Consider the following 16,081-nt stretch of genomic DNA (forward strand, 5'->3'; position numbering starts at 1 on the left):
GCCGTACTCATAATGGTACATCAGTAATAGTAACATCTTACTTTTGATATTTCTTTGCATCTTCACTGTGTCAAACTGTCTTCTACCTTAAGGACCTTCGGTCACATCTTCATTATATTGAATTTAAGACAGAAACCCAGCAAAAATATAATATTCTTTTAATTACAGCTGACAGCAGTTTACACAAGTTTATTTCCTTCAGCATAAAGATCATCCACAGACAGAGTGCATTTATAATATATATATATTACATAGTTTGGCAGCCCAACGTTTCTTATTTTCTGTTCTTTTGTATTTACAGGCAGAGTTGTGCTCCTTCACCTTTGATTGCCATTACCTACATTAAAATAGACTTTATGTGTTTAGATTTACGTCTCTGTGCCTTTGCTGACGTCAGTTCTAAACTAAAACCTTTGCACACGGCACTGGTTATGCTTATCTTAGCACAATCAGCACATCACAATGCAGATGACATGTTCTACACACCTTTGGCAACACTTAGGCTCCAACACTGACAACAAGGTCTCAACTCAGACACCTCTGTGCAAAACACGCATATTGTACATGACCACAGTGAATGTTACAGTTGGCAAACGTACAGCACACACTGTTTCCATGATGTTAAGTTCACATAGTTGCGTCCCTTCAGCTGTGAAGGCAACAAGGAATTAGAGGAAGTAATAAAAGAAGACTAAATTTCAACTGAGTTCTTAGAGTCTGCGGCTAAATGTGCACATCCTGCGTGAAAGGCTGTCATTACGCTGAAAGATTACACAGGCAAGTAAAATGATGGTGCCATGCATTTGAAAAGATGGTGCAACGCTTAGACACAGGCAGAACAAAAATTGAATGCATTGAGAGTCACGAAAGCTGTTTTGCATGGCTGCTTTTTGGATTACGTTTGGATTACATACCATCCCCGTCTATGCCAGGAAATTATCTAAAAAAGTTCAAAGAACAGGCTTAGTTTGCTTCCCATAATATTGCATTCTATCCCTCATAAGCTTATAGACCACCTACAAAATTTGGCTCACTATTGCCCTCAAATGGTGAGACACTAAACTACACTTCAGTATATTTGATTTTTCTTTGGATACTCTTCCTGACACAACTCCAGAGTCATTTGCATTTCCTTCTGGGATCAAAACTGAGATCTTTCGCCTTTTCTATAAGCCACTACACTATGGAGCCACTTTGTCAGTTAAGATTAAAAACAGGCACAAAGCTTCTCAAAAATGCTAGAAGGAATTTTTTTTCACATTGAAGCATCAGTAACTCAGAATAAAGTGAAAAGTTTATGCAAAAAGAAAGTTGTTTCGTGTGCAGAGAAAGTGATAGGTCCTCTTTTGATAAAATCTTCCTATGAATTATGCAGGCTAGCGCGTTGCTCTTGCATGAAGGCTGTGGGGAGGTGGCAGTACCCTGACGCCTGTACGGTGGCCCCTTCAGGCCAGTGGGTGAAAGGTCCTGGCGTGTATTCTGGCGGTTTGCCCCCAACGGTGGGCTCGCTAAAGCCAGGCTTGATGTCCGAGTTAACGAGCCATGGTGTTGGATCATTGCACCTCTGGTCCTGCTCAGCACTGTCACACCAGTGTGTGCTCGTGTTTTCATCACAGTGGGACATGAGGTCCTGTGTGGATCTGGAGTTGCTGTGTCTGGGCAGACACACATAGCCTTCGCCGAAAAGAGTGAAATTTACAGGAGAAGGCGATGCAGAGTCATCTGACGGGGTTTCTGTGTCCATCTCTTCATCCTTAACACTCACTGACTCGGGGGCTGGCTCTGGCGACTGTCAGATAAGAAACAGTGCTGTTTAGTCTTCAATCAAATGCCTTAATTTTTCTTTTCTTTCTATCTTTACCAGTGATGTTTGCTCATTTATGGTTTGCTATACATAGATTCAAGTAACACAGTTTTATTTGACACATTCATGAAGGGCACAGTTTGGTGTTTTTCTACGAATCTACATCTTCACTTTCTGTTTCGATGAAACGGCTGGTACAACTTTCATCTCTGTGAATTAAGCGGCCAAAAATCTTAGCACAAACACCGGAATCAGTGGGAAACTGCTAACCTGGCACTTCCCATCACCGCTATAGGTGACATTCTGTTTTGTGTGTCTGTTCTGGAAAAAATAAAAACAAAGTGCCAGAACTGCATGCTGTGCTTTTACTGATGCAACAACTGCTGCAGTTAAAACTCAAAGGTTCAGGCTATCAGTCGTTAAACCAGTGGGCAATGTCACAGTGGCTATATATATATCTATATATATATATAGCTTACATATATAGCTTACAGGGATGTTTTTTTAATAGGACCAGAGACTTTCTATCATTGCACCTAATTAAGAAATTATCTAAAATTCTAGACAATATAGTGTGTAAAGTGTGTTCTTCTCATCTAACTATTAGCAAGAAAACTATTAAGTAAAGTTGTCCATACAGTATGTGGATATGCAAAATTGATTAAGGCTAGTTTAATATAAATTGAGTTTCATGTTTTTGGTTTTCAGGCTCTGGACACATGACAAATGACTTGGTTAGAGTTTCTGAGCAGCTGACCCGACAGAGGATGTATGGCCCGGTGAAGCTTATCGCAGAAGTGTCAGAGACGTTAACCTCCTCAGTAGGAGAGGGCAGGTTATCACAGCTCCAGCAACCCTCATCCTGATCCAGGCACTTTTTTTCTGTGTCCTTGGTCGGCCACAGCGAAGCTTGTGATGAGCTACAGGGGAAGAAAATAAGAATTTTATTGATTTATGTAACAGCTCGTCATTTTGCAATTCACTTTCTGGGAGCTACGCCCAGTGATTGGTGACATTCAGGAGCACTGAACGGTCTGTCTGTGTGAGTTATCTAAGGGAACAGCTATAGAGTATCACTGATGCTGAAAGTGTTTTCTTTTACTAAAAAAAAATGTGCAGACCTCCGGACAGGTCAAGTGTGAAACATATTACCATGTAGATAAGACGTCCAGTTGTTGCACTTTGCAAATATACAGCTTTTCAGTCTGCGTAAGGGTCCGACTGCCGGGGGACTGGATCGCAAATAGATGTAGAGAAAAAAGGAAACACATTTACATATAAAAACAGCAAGTGTGCAACATTTATATAAAGATAAAGAAGTAGCAAAAAAAAACAGCAAACTGTAAACTGAACAAGTCTTACCATCAACTCTGACAGGATTTTGCTTTTTCCTGGAGAAGGAACTGAGTCCACCCACCCAATTACATTCCTAGTGGTTAAAATTTATGCAAATAGGGTTAATTTATCATTTAAAAAAATCATTCTTATGAAATTAGAACATAATAAATGCATTATTTATACTTTTGATGGCAGTAGTTAATTTTTGCTTTACACAAAGAATGTACCTTCGACAAGCTGGAATAGTGCGGTACAGAATGAGGAAGACTAGAGCCACTGCTACAGTGATAAGTATATAGATCCAGGTTGTGGGGGACCAGACTGTTGGTGCGGAAAACAGAATTAATGATCGTGTTATTGGGGGAATGACATGAATCATGATATGCTTCTTTTTTTTAAGTTTTAAGCTTAAACATATTGAAAGTAAAGCCCACAAACCTTCATTAGTGGTCCACTCCACAGGATCCGTCCATTCTGATGGGGTTCCTTTATACTCTGAACCTGATCCAGGGACAACCAATGACCTAACTTTGACCTGGTAATCCTGGAGTGGGGCTAAACATTTTCCAAGGATGGTCCAAGAACTTAAATCCCTTACTTCCAGTAGCGTAGAAGAATTCTAAAAAAAACCCCAATAAATAATATATATATGTACCTGATTTTTTGTTATTTTTTTCAGTTACGTCACCTTTAAATTAGTACGTCTTTTATAGTTAATGGGAATGAATTCCAATGCAATTATCAAGATTAAAAAAAACAAACACTGATAGTAAGGCTTCTTACCTCATCTTGTTTCCTGTAATAAAGGACCTGATAATACAGGCCGTGTTTTTGACTCTTGTTTGGTTCGGTCCATTTCACGATCCAGTTATTGTCTTCTTCCCTCACATTTACATGCTGTGGGGGGTTGGGACGAACTGTGGAATAAGAGCAATGCAGAGAAGTTCGTTTATAGCTAAAGTTATTGTGGAAAGTTTTATGCATATTTAACAGCTGTGTGTGGTATCACTTTTGCCTTGTGATTTAGTGTCTGCACTCGTTTATCTTGCCAAGTGGGGACTTTAATCTTACTGCCCACCAACCTGTAAGGACTTGTATTACTGTAAAGACTAAAATTAGCCCATGCTAATTTTTTAGGGTATTATTAAATTTTAGGGTAAAATTAGATTTTAGATTTCACGTCTGAGCCATTAGGCATTCATTCTTAAGCTCATTGGTTAACTTTAGGGAATGCATTATGCCAATAAATAAGCCCCACAGGGTGTAGTTACTGTGTGTGTGTGTGTGTGTGTGTGTGTGTGTGTGTGTGTGTGTGCTTGTTTGTTTTGTCATGACAGACTGTAGTGGAAAGTACCAAAAGGGGTCTTAAGCATCTATCTATCTATCTATCTATCTATCTATCTATCTATCTATCTATCTATCTATCTATCTATCTATCTATCTATCTATCTATCTATCTATCTATCTATCTATCTATCTATCTATCTATATACATACATATATATTGGGTACACAGTCTATTGGGTACGGCATGGGTGCAATAGTGCTATTTAAACAGTAGGTGGGGCTACTCAATCAAGACCCTTTTTTCTAAGCGCTCCTTGAGTGTGGATTTGGAATTTAGAAGAACAAGAATTATTCCCAGGTTGGAGCACCCGACCAGAATGCTGTAGCTCCAGTCACATGGTTACTCACTGTTTTGGTAGAGTTTAAAACTCTTGGCACTGTGTGTTGGCTGGAGGTTCAGCTGCAGATGTTCTGGGTCTGTGACAGACAGTGTGCAGCTGTACCTCAGCATCATCCTGGTGAGGTCAGAAGTGACTGCTGGGTTCAAACAACATCTCTCAAACCTGAAAGCAGAGGTTGAAAGCAGAGGAAATGACACGAACGGTCTGACAAATGGATGGACGAATGATGAAGGTGCATTTTTAATTTCCAGCCAGGTGGTGTTGCCAGCGTCACGCTCAACTTACGGCGCACTCTCATTGTGTCGACAGGCCAGCTGGTAGGTAATGATGTGAGCCAGCTCTCTGCTCACTTCCCAGCTACATGTTACCTCCTTCTCTCCGTCCAGTACACAATGCAAAGTGGGAAGCTGCCCAAAGTCTGTGGCCCAAGAGAGAAAAAAAGAGCTAATAACAACAGCTGCAAAGCCCCAGACTTATCTCTAACCAATAAAATTGGACAGAGGGAGAAGATTAGAAATGTGAGGAAAGCAGATAAGAGTGTGGGTCTCCTTAAGAAGGAAAAGGCACTACTTGTGCAAAATTATTCAATATATTAAACATGCCAACCAATTTATTCAGAGCTGAAGTTGAACCGATTTCTTTAATTTACCTTCTTTAGTGTGCCAGGTCACCACAGGACTCCAGTCACTCCACAGGCCCATGCTGGCCCAGGCCCTCACTCTGGCTTCATACCTGTGACCTGGACGCAACAGCTGCCTCTCAAGTGTCATACTGGTGTTTGTGACATTCACAGTCTGCAAAGAGAATCAGGTGTTGTGAGTGGCTTATGGAATATTTATTTGTTGACATTTATTCAAGGTTAAAAAAGTATTTGGATCAGCTACTGAGTTCTATGTGCATCCTTATTTTATTTTCCAGGTTTTTAGCTACCTAGAATGTAAATGTATGTTTGCGTTATTTGTTTAAATCCAAACTGTGAATGTGTTAGTATGCTTATGTTTGAATTCAGAACCTCCCCAGGTGTATCCTAATCTGTTTTTTCTATTTCTTTAAAGCTGCCAGGCTTCTGACTCGAGGGTCTCGTAGGTTTGAAGCTTTCCTGTGAGAGGAAATCTAAAATGTGATTTATATGCATCAGGTCACTGGTTTCATTATTATTGCTAAATATATTGCAAGGAAGTATGAAGAGTGTTAAATGCTACCTCGGTTTCTATTTTCGACCTTTCAGTTAAACTGACGTGCTACAAAGATGAGGCATTTTCAATCCAGTTATGAGCTTGCATGCGCGATGCTTACCACCCAGTTGTCCTCTCTGTGCGTCTTATAGCTGAGCTGATAGGTGAGGTTTTTGTTCAGGGATGAGGAGGGAGGGTAGGGGCTGGACCAAATGAGCTTTCGGCCACCATCAGCTGCATCGTGCGTGGAGAGATTCGCTGGTGGGAGTGCTTTCACTGTAAAAATGCAAACGCGCACAACATCCCTGAGTGTTTAGTTTCACTTGAATGCTAAAGGAAGCACAACAGAATGAATGTTAAACTCACGGTGCTGTAAAAGATGAAGAGTCTTGTGCTGGACAGAGGAGGAGGAGAGACAAGTCTTGTTTTGGAGGAAGAAGGCGGTGTGTTTTAAGCCGATGCCAAATGCATTGGCTTTATATCTACAGCGGACATCCCTGTGCTTAGTTGCATCTCTAGGATCAAATGGCTCACACTTCACCTCCCTGCAAGGACATGAACACAGTTATTCCTTGAAAAAGGCGTCCCATGTATCTTTTTTTTCTGTTTGCTTCTTCACGTCTTTTGTCCCTTTTTTTTTTTACCTTCCAGATCCTGTATCGACCCAGAGCTCCAACTGTGTGTTTATGTGTTGCCTCCACTTGCAGTGGACAAGGGACATGTAGTTATTATGGCACTGTAATGATTCCAGTATTGAAGACACTGAGCAGAAAAAGAAAAGCATTTTAGGTAATCGGGCAGTCGCTTTGTTGTATTCCTGTAATCTTTAGTCATCTTCAACTCAAAATGATTATAATTATATAAAAAAAAAAACAGTTAAGATATTCTTACACTTCACCTTTCATAACAAAATACATTTCATATGACAGTTAGCCTTTTTTGCTTTACTTTTCCTCAGAACCTTTATCAGATTTTAGGTGCTTATGGCACGATTTGCATGAAAAACTATTATAAGCTAAATATGCAAAAGTCACTGTATTTTAAAATGAAAGTACAATAAAAATGAAAAACAATTAAAAATGTAGTTGTTTGAAGGATTACACCGGGCATATATTTACCATTTTGTGAGTTGTTGATCTCCTGGATTACACAACGATCTGAACCGGAGAAAAGAGCCAGCTTAGGAAGCTTTGCCAAAAGCAGAAGCCAGAAGAGAGGCACCATTATTGCGCCCAGTGAGGGCAAGGTGGCCCTTTTGTTATGAGCTGCCCTCACGAAACTTGCCCAACTGCTTTTACTGATATCATCAAGAAGTCTGAAGACAAGTCGGAGCAGAGGGCAGTGTGCGAGGCAGAAAGAGAGAGAGAGAGAGGGGAGAAGAATTAGTTCATTTACTAGAAACAATGAACAAATGAGTCATGACCACACTACGAGCATTCTTCCGCTTTGAGTGTCTGCTTGTTGTGGGATGTCACCACACATCCGCCTCTCTCTTATCTCTTTTTCTCACATGTGATAGACGCAGATAAAAAGAAATAAACACACTGGGGATCACACACCGCCACACATATGTATGGTTAAGTTGTGTGCGTATGTGTGGGTGTTTGTATATGTGTATGTGTATGAGTGAGGGGTGGTGGTGGGCATTTTCTTTTTGTTTTAAATGTCTGTTTTTTATGTTTTAAAGATATGTAAACACCGTACAATGACTAAATGTAAAAAACACAAAAAAAAAAAATCAATTTTTTTACCCACATTGCAAGAAGAAAATCAATTGATTCATGTTGCGTCCACTTTTTTGACAATGTAAAAACCTTGTACATTTTTGACAAATAAATGCAAATTAAATCAAAATGACATTTTGTGAAATGCATTTGTCATTTTTTTTAATTGATCCCTCAACATGTTTAAATAAAATTTGATGTACAATCATAAAAAACGTGAATGCAACCTGAAATGGTAATAAAGTTACAGAAAAATGAGGGAAAAAAAGACTTCAGTACATTGTTTTAGAATATCAACGGGGGATTTTAAGGGTCACTCAGGCATTACTTCTGCCTTTAGAGCTGCTGTTTACAGTAGAAGGTTGGGGGAACCCCCGTTCAGGAGAATGTGGGAATCCAGTATTCACTCTGAAACTAAACAACCTTGTCAACCTGTTATTGTCAGAGGTGCAGTAGGCCACACTGTAGAAGTGGAAACCATCAGTTGAGTTGAAATCAAAGACAGAATGATTTTCAGAAAATAGCACAAGTAAAAAATGTAAATGTAAAAAAAACAAACAAAAAAAAAAAACCAAAACAAAAAACCCCACAGCACCTGGAAACACCTGTATGTTACTGTATTAAGCTATTTTTTTCATTTTGTACACTCACTGTATTTTCTGGGCGATATTTTAAGCGTTCATAAAGAGAAGTGCGCATGTTTCTGAAGAGTCTCAGCCAATTTCTCATCTGATTGTGAAAATTCTGAGCAAATCAAAGGAGAAGAAGTCACAGGATGACATATGCTTGGAATTCATGTCCGCTTTCATGAGCTCAACACATTTTAAAATGAGCTCTGATGAAGCCCAAAAAGCAAACCTGTGTATTTGACTTTTGTGGATTTTTATCATTATTTCTCAATAGGGCTGATGCTCACACATCAGAGGTCATTAACTTTTAAAATAATATAGCAACATGATTTTCTAGCTGTGAAAAAGTAGCACTTGTGAGAGGCAAGCATTCACCCCTTTCCTAGCTCACCCATGATCTCCAACACAGTGCAAGGGTGTATAAAATAAATGGCTCACTTACCTACCATAGATTGTGAAGGCTGTTTTTCCTTTGTCCTTCTCTCACTGTGGCTTCCTTCTAGTCAGCCAGCCGAGAAGTCTGTGGGAGTTTCCTCTGTGACGAGTTCAATTTCCCCTTTTCTGTCCACAGTAGCATTTAATGTCACCTTCACGTCAAATGCATAATCAGCTGTTTTAAATGAAAAGCTCTAAAAACATGCTGTCGGATTGCAACACTTCTTGCGAAAAAAGCCTAAGTGCAGAAGGAAGACGCAGTGGAGGCTTTTGGTTTAGTTTAGAAGTTTATGAAATTCAGAAATGACAAGTATGATTCATGTTTTTGTTTCCGAGGACACAGAAAACATTAAAAACTGTTCTAATGAGTAAGCAAGTCACAATAATAAGTAAGAAATAAGTAAGTTTCTGGCAACAAATTTCTGGCTTACGTGTAAAACGGTAATTATTTCAGGATGGCGAAAGTTATCACAAAACAAAGTAAAAATCTTGACAGTACATATTCTGGTTTTGCGATAAGGCCTTATCAAGATCTGCCAGCCAACGTTTAAGCAGTTAACCAACCACATCCCTTCAGATAATGGCAAATTTTTATTTATGTGGCTTTACCACAGGCTCCTGAAACCTCCGCCTCTCAGTATCACATTCGGGATACACCACATATTTACGTCCTAAAGCCATCAGCACTGAATCCACGTTTTACAGCTTTCTGATTTAAAGCATTATGTGTTCTGAGCTGCTTCTTCTCATACTTTATATTTTCCTGCAGTCACTTGAAAGGTGGGCGTGATGAAGATGTCATCAAATAATGATCATTCAGTGTTATAACATGTAGAACGCCCACATCTCCTGAGTGGGTAGAGTTTCACATCTTTTTGTCAGATAAATGTACATTAGATTAGATTAGATGAGGTTACAGATATTTCCCCCTTAAAATATACAGTAAACTCTCACTTTCATGATTTTGAAAAGCTTTATTGAAATGTTCAGTTTGTACCTGAGAACACGAGTTTAAAATAAAAGAAATAAAAAAATTTTTTTCAATAAAAAGTTCCTGATCTGTCCTGTTATGGTACTGAAACTAATTTGAGCTAGACTCTTTCTAGTCTGTTCTACAGTGTTGAGTCAAAACACGCAATCAAATAACCTCCTCTGGTTACAAAATCACTTATATTTAGACTTCTAAACCCCACATACACTCTTCCTCATCACACACACTTTTTGCACTCTAAATAAAAAGTACATATGCAGTATGTGCACATTGGCAGTATACTATTACGTATGTATAAAGTTACTGAATTTTTATCGGCACTCGCAACTTTTTTCACTTTCCTACCAATAGTGATTCCTCAAACTAAATTTGAAACTGAGTAACTGCTTGACTCACACAAGCTTTTCACATCTTCTTTCACTTAAGCATGAACAGTCATATGTGGGTATTTGCTCTTTAGGAGTAAATATCTTGCTGCAGGAGAATAATTGTTTATTATTCCTTTTTTTTTTTTGCACAATTGATTTCATTTACGCAAAAATGATGTCTTTTTATTTTAATAGACTGACTTTTTGGAGTCAAAAGACAAGAGCAATATAAAGATGACAGAGTTCGTGTTATTTCTTTATCTCTTTCCTTTTTTCATTTTTAGACCCATACTGTAACTTCCTGCCAACAAATGTCTTTAACACCTCAGTCAGAACAAAGTTGATGATGAGCTTAGATACCGCATGACCAGTTCCTCATTTCAGCTAATGTCACTCACTCACACATTTCACAAAAAAAAACCTCGAAAAAAGGACAATTTATTGAGTTCAATGCACAAAATATTCTTAGAGGTCACATGTGCAAGAGGGTCAAAATAATTAAATGTCTTCAATAAATTTGCACAGCTTGTTTGCTACATAAAAAAATGCTATCATGAGCAATCAACCACTTGTGACTGCTGATACAGAGCTGTCAGTGTTATCACTTCAGTGTGGGTTTGGTGTGAGTCCTGCCGACTTGGGAAAACTAGAATAGCTTCTTTGTCTAGAGGTTTTATAAAGTAAACAAAAACTCCCTTTGCTTCTAAGAAGTGATGAGGAACTGACCAATCAACTTGCTGAACTTCACATATCGGCCCTGAGGTTTGAGTCAAGAAAAGACGAGTATGAAGTATGATCTAACAAGAGGTAACAGCCATTCTTACGTTTTGTTTTGGAAATGCGTCATCAAGCGGATCAAAAAATAACATGAGAAAGTTCAGTGTTTGAAGAAAGCTGGTATCTGGTAGTAACTTTAAAAGGTCTTGCTTTTCAAAGCATGCCATGCAAAATGTGCAGGAATACTCTGCAGATATAATTTAGAGCTTTAAAACATTTACTTTGCACCCCTGATATGGCAAGATAATCAATAGCGCAACTCTAAAATGAATAATCTACATGTGATGCTTTTTTTTGTCCTTTTTCTGTTTTGCATGTTCTGAGGTCGCTTTCCTCACCGCTTATTTCAGCCTCGACCGTGCCCCCTAGTGACCTTGAGCTACAACTGTTGATCTGCAGGGTGGATGGATGGTGGAGGATGAAGAGCAGTTTAAGAGACTTTTGGTCTTCTTAACAAAAAACAGTCACTTGATCTTAATCTAAATACTAAAAGTATTTGTTAAGATGAACAAATTCACAGTACAGCAACTTCCACATACTTAAATTGATGTGTGGTTTTAAATTGGTTTCTCCTTGAGTGACGAATAAATGACATTAGTCCCAGGAACTGTAATTGAATTCAGACTCAGTCTCATGCATAATTCAGAAACCTGACACATGAGCACATTTCAGTGCTCATTTCAGCACATTTTAGGAAAGTTTTATCCAGTAAAATTCTGCCAGGTAACTATTTCCAAATCATTTGAACACAACATATGTAAACAGTTACATGTGATTTACTTTTTACATACCACTTACTTTAAGCTCGTTCATGCACTTAAATATGCTTTACCTCTGTTGTTTGTTCAGACAGGTTATTATTAGAAATTATCCAATAGTTTTAGAAAGAACCACTCCCAACTCCATCTTAAAATGTTATATTTCTTTTATAAAGAGGAGACTAAAGGGTTGGAACCATTGCTTTAATCTATAATAATGAACAATGTGGTGTTTTTAATTAGATTATTAGATTACTATTGGTATTATCCTAATATATAAAGTCATTATATAAATTATATATCTATCTTTCTCGCTCAAGATCTATCTATCTATCTATCTATCTATCTATCTATCTATCTATCTATCTATCTATCTATCTATCTATCTATCTATCTATCTATCTATCTATCTATCTATCTATAGTGAATATTGTGTTTTTTGAACTTAAGACAGCTGGCAGCTTAGACACATCCAAAAATGTTATAGGATGCTATTTTACACAAAGAGAAAAACGGAATGATCGGGCACAACTGCTCACATTAATAACAATGTGGTGTAATAAAAGTCTAAAAAAAACAAAAATTAAAAAAAAACTTCCTTTCATACTGTCTCTGGCTTTTTTATGGCACAGGTACAGTTTCATCCAATGCTAAAGCACTGTTAAGGTGTCACACTAAACAATACAAAAGTATGGCAAGACAGATCTGAAGTGCTTTGGTTCCTATATTTGCACGCCTGGTTTAATTTGACTACAGTTTAAGGAACTGTAGTGGTTAAAACTTAAAGTGGGAATGTGACTTCTCTAGCGAAATAATTTTACATGATTTACATGACTGAACCTAAAACAACAGGAAACTTATTTCCTTTTCAGCACCAGCAGTCAAACTGCTGTGCATCCTGTTTAGCCTTGCGGGCAAATGCACCGAAAAAGTAAAAGACAGATATCACATTAGGATTTACTTTTTGTGTGTGTGTGTGTGTGTGTGTGTGTGTGTGTGTGAATGTTTACTCTTTTGAAGTATTTTTAAATGTCACTGTTATTTGTCATGCTTTGTTCCCCTTACTTTAATAATGACATGCTACTTGAACTCCTGCCTTTTGTTGTGTTAAGAACAGCGAATTCATGATGTAGAATTTCATTTAATGATACAGCAACAAACTACTTCTTTTGCTAATTTTGGACAGGCAGGCAGCTGGATTTCCACAGACAAAGCAGCTTCATTGCTCAGTTGTGTTTCTCAACAGGAAAAACATTTACTTTGAACAATAAGTAGCTGTAACCCGAACTGTTAGATCAGCGCTCGCAGCATTTGTACACAAGCATGGACCAATCTGTTGTAATCTCTGAGGCAAAGTAATGTGAACTAATGGGATCAATACGAGAGTGTGTGAGACAGAGTGGGCTGTGCCAGAGCTGAAAAAGCAGAGAGTCAATTACTGAACTTATGAAAATTGGCATACGTGCCCAATAAGGATACATTAAAGTAATTACAAAGCAGTTCTGCTTAAAACTGAGCTGCGTCCTGCTGGAAGAGACACGTCTGAGCCACTTCCCAGTGCTTCGTGGTTTTTGTGTCTTCTTCTGTTCCCCCCCCCCCCCCCCCCCCCTTTTTTTTTAAAATCAATTGGCATGCACAGAAAATAGACAAAAAACTAATATTGTAATTGAGCCGGACAGTTGCATTACTGATTATATCACTTGAAAACAAGAAAAATCAAAGCTTGAGATGACGTTTAAAACCTCAATATGACATATGCTTTTAATATTCAAAGATGAACACTGTTAAGTATTAAACTTAGAACATGAGTGTCAAACATTAGGCCCAGGGGCCAGAACCTGCTGGATGGCTTTGGAAAATGTTAAGAGGGGCATAAATCTTTGGACTTAACTGTATTTTTATGTTTTTTACAGCTTTTTCTGTTCCCCCATAGCCATTCATACTACATTAAAGTGGATAAGTAATGGATAAACAATTGAATGACTGAAAGGTTCCTGTTTTCTTTTCTGTCTACATTCGAAATTTAGGTAAAAATAAGAAAATTTTCATCAATCAACAAAAGCCTTCGGTTTTATAAATGTGGGGGAGTCTGGGCAGTGAGCTACCAGAGCTTTTTTTGTAATTTTGCACATTTATCATATAGAAAAATAGATGTGCTGTTGACCTTACACTTCTTTATTTTATGTTAGGAAAACTCAGCGATTAAATGTGTAGTTAAACGTCTTTACATGGATAAAAAGTGGAATTTCACTCAGCCTGCTTAAGACCAAAACAGTCTGTATGTGTCCCTCGATGTAAAATGAGTTTGACATCCCTGACTTAACAGAAGCAATGATAGCAGTGAATCTGTCAAATAACATTAAGAAAAGTCTAGATGTGTCAATGATTTTCTAGGCGTCTGAGCAGCAGTTCTGCCAGACCTCTTTCCCCCCTCCTCTTGCTTTTCCTTCTACTTATTATTTTCCCCCTACTTCTTCTTTGTGCTTCCTCTTCTACTTGCATGTTTTGATTGATTCGTTTTCAAGGTTTTCAATTTGTTTTACATCTATACAGTGGCATTTCAGCCAATCAAAACGTACTGTGAATTTTCATCTACTCAGTTTAGTCAATTGTGGCCTCAGAATCTTATATTTGTTTGTTTGTTTGTTAGATAGAATGGGGTTTTTTTCATCGGTTTTATCAGTAAGTCTGGCTATTGTAAGTCTTTTTAAAAGCACTGGAAAAAAAAGGAGAAGAAAAAAAACCACCCAAGTGTTACACATGTCATATTATGGCCTCATCATGTCTGTGATGCCAGCGCCTTATGATAGAAGCACAGTATTTGGCCCTGGGCCTAGAATTGCACTGCAGACAATGTGTAGAAAGCAATGTCTCCACAGTCACTCTGTGTCTGTAGGAAAACTTCTCTGAGGATATCCAGCTCCGGGATCAGAATATCCAGGTTGGAAAGTCCTATGAGAACCAGTGTTGCAATGTATATGTATTTATATAAGTATTCATTAATATCAACAAACCTAATATTTTAAATGCTATCTGCATAGACAGTATCTTGGGGTCTTGTTCATGAGTGCGGGGAGAGTGAGCAGGAGATCAACAAACGGATTGGTGCAGCGGCTGCAGTGATGCGAACGCTGTACAGGTCCGTCTTGGTATAGAAAGAGCTGAGTTTAAAAGCGAAGCTCTCAATTTACTGATCGATCTACATCCCTACCCTCACCTATGGTGACGAGCTTTGGGTAGTGACCAAAAGAACAAGATCACGGGAACAAGCGTTGGAAAAAAGGGTGGCTGGCCTCTCCATTAGAGATAGAGTGAGGAGTTCAGCCATTGAGGGGCTGAGAGTAGGTGGTTTAGGCATCTGACAAGGTAACTCCTGGGGACCTCCTGGGTGAAGTGCTCCAGGTATGACCCACTGGGAGGAGACCACAGGGCAGACCCAGGACATGCTGGAAAGACTATAGCTCTCAGGTGGCTAGGAAACACCTTTACAGGAGGTAACTAGGGAGAGGGAGGTCTGGGCTTCTCTGCTTAGGCTGCTGCCCTGAAATAAGCTGAAGAAAATGAATGTATGGATCTGCATAGAGTCTATGCCTGCATGTAGTATTATTACTTCCTCTTTTATTACTAGTTGTGGCTTTTGTGCAATGGGAGTCTTTCTTTGGATATTCAGTCTACACTTATGGAGAAAACACCCTGTTGGGTGAAAACATTGCAGACATAACCTATGATATAGCTTTACACGAATGAAAGCATGTGGAAACAGCTGTGCACAGAGACTGCAGCCAAAGCTGATTTTAGCAGTCTTTTATGAAAATAGACACCATCAGTACACTAAATAGCTGAGTACAGCTTTTTTTTTTTGAAAGGGAGAAAAAAATCCTAGGATTAAACTGTGCATTGGCAAGCATCCACTCTGCTGAAGTGTCCTTGAGCAAATGAATTCTCACCTTGACAAAAATGAATGCCAGCCAGCTTAAGAGTACTGTGGGCTGACCCAGACCTCTGACACTGAACACAAATAGACAATTGCATGAAATCTATATCTGACAAAGCATCTGCATGAAGCGATGTCTCTCCTTTAGAAGCCAGTGAGAAAGGACCCCAAAGAAATGTGAGAAAAGATACAAAAGCGACCACAAACAGTTTTTTTATATGCTAGTTTAGGATTTTTTTCATTTTCACTTTTACATTCAGTAACCTGCTGATCAACAACAGGTGGAAAATCAGGGTTTCTTTTTAAATCCATGAAGAGGAGCAGACTGCATCACCTACATAACCAATGTAGTTCTGCTAACTTTCCAGCAAGAGTGCAGCAAGCTAGCATTTAGCATCACGCTGGCTCTCTCGCATCTGCTCAGCGGTTAGAATTGCTGCATTTACCATAAGTGGGTCCT

General features: G+C 38.6%; 1 protein-coding gene across 2 annotated transcripts; it reads right to left on the reverse strand.

Moving 5' to 3' along the window:
- Nucleotides 1-141: 141 nt before the first annotated feature.
- On the reverse strand, nucleotides 142-8,859 carry csf2rb (colony stimulating factor 2 receptor subunit beta). Of its 2 annotated transcripts, none has more exons than XM_026165558.1 (15): nucleotides 8,801-8,859; nucleotides 7,124-7,320; nucleotides 6,650-6,767; nucleotides 6,372-6,550; nucleotides 6,127-6,281; nucleotides 5,480-5,624; nucleotides 5,116-5,248; nucleotides 4,838-4,992; nucleotides 3,926-4,059; nucleotides 3,581-3,761; nucleotides 3,370-3,463; nucleotides 3,167-3,233; nucleotides 2,957-3,036; nucleotides 2,562-2,724; nucleotides 142-1,789 (listed from the first exon to the last, which is right to left on the reverse strand). In XM_026165558.1, the coding sequence occupies exons 2-15, from the start codon at nucleotides 7,227-7,229 to the stop codon at nucleotides 1,361-1,363; spliced, it is 2,139 nt and encodes a 712-aa protein (XP_026021343.1). In that variant the 5' UTR covers nucleotides 7,230-7,320; nucleotides 8,801-8,859; the 3' UTR covers nucleotides 142-1,360. The 2 variants fall into 2 exon arrangements, with proteins under 2 accessions (XP_026021343.1, XP_026021344.1); XM_026165559.1 differs by having other exon boundaries at nucleotides 8,805-8,855.
- Nucleotides 8,860-16,081: the final 7,222 nt, after the last annotated feature.

This window comes from Astatotilapia calliptera, chromosome 4 (genome assembly GCF_900246225.1).
Source record: "Astatotilapia calliptera chromosome 4, fAstCal1.2, whole genome shotgun sequence".
NCBI classification, from domain to species: Eukaryota; Metazoa; Chordata; class Actinopteri; order Cichliformes; family Cichlidae; genus Astatotilapia; species Astatotilapia calliptera.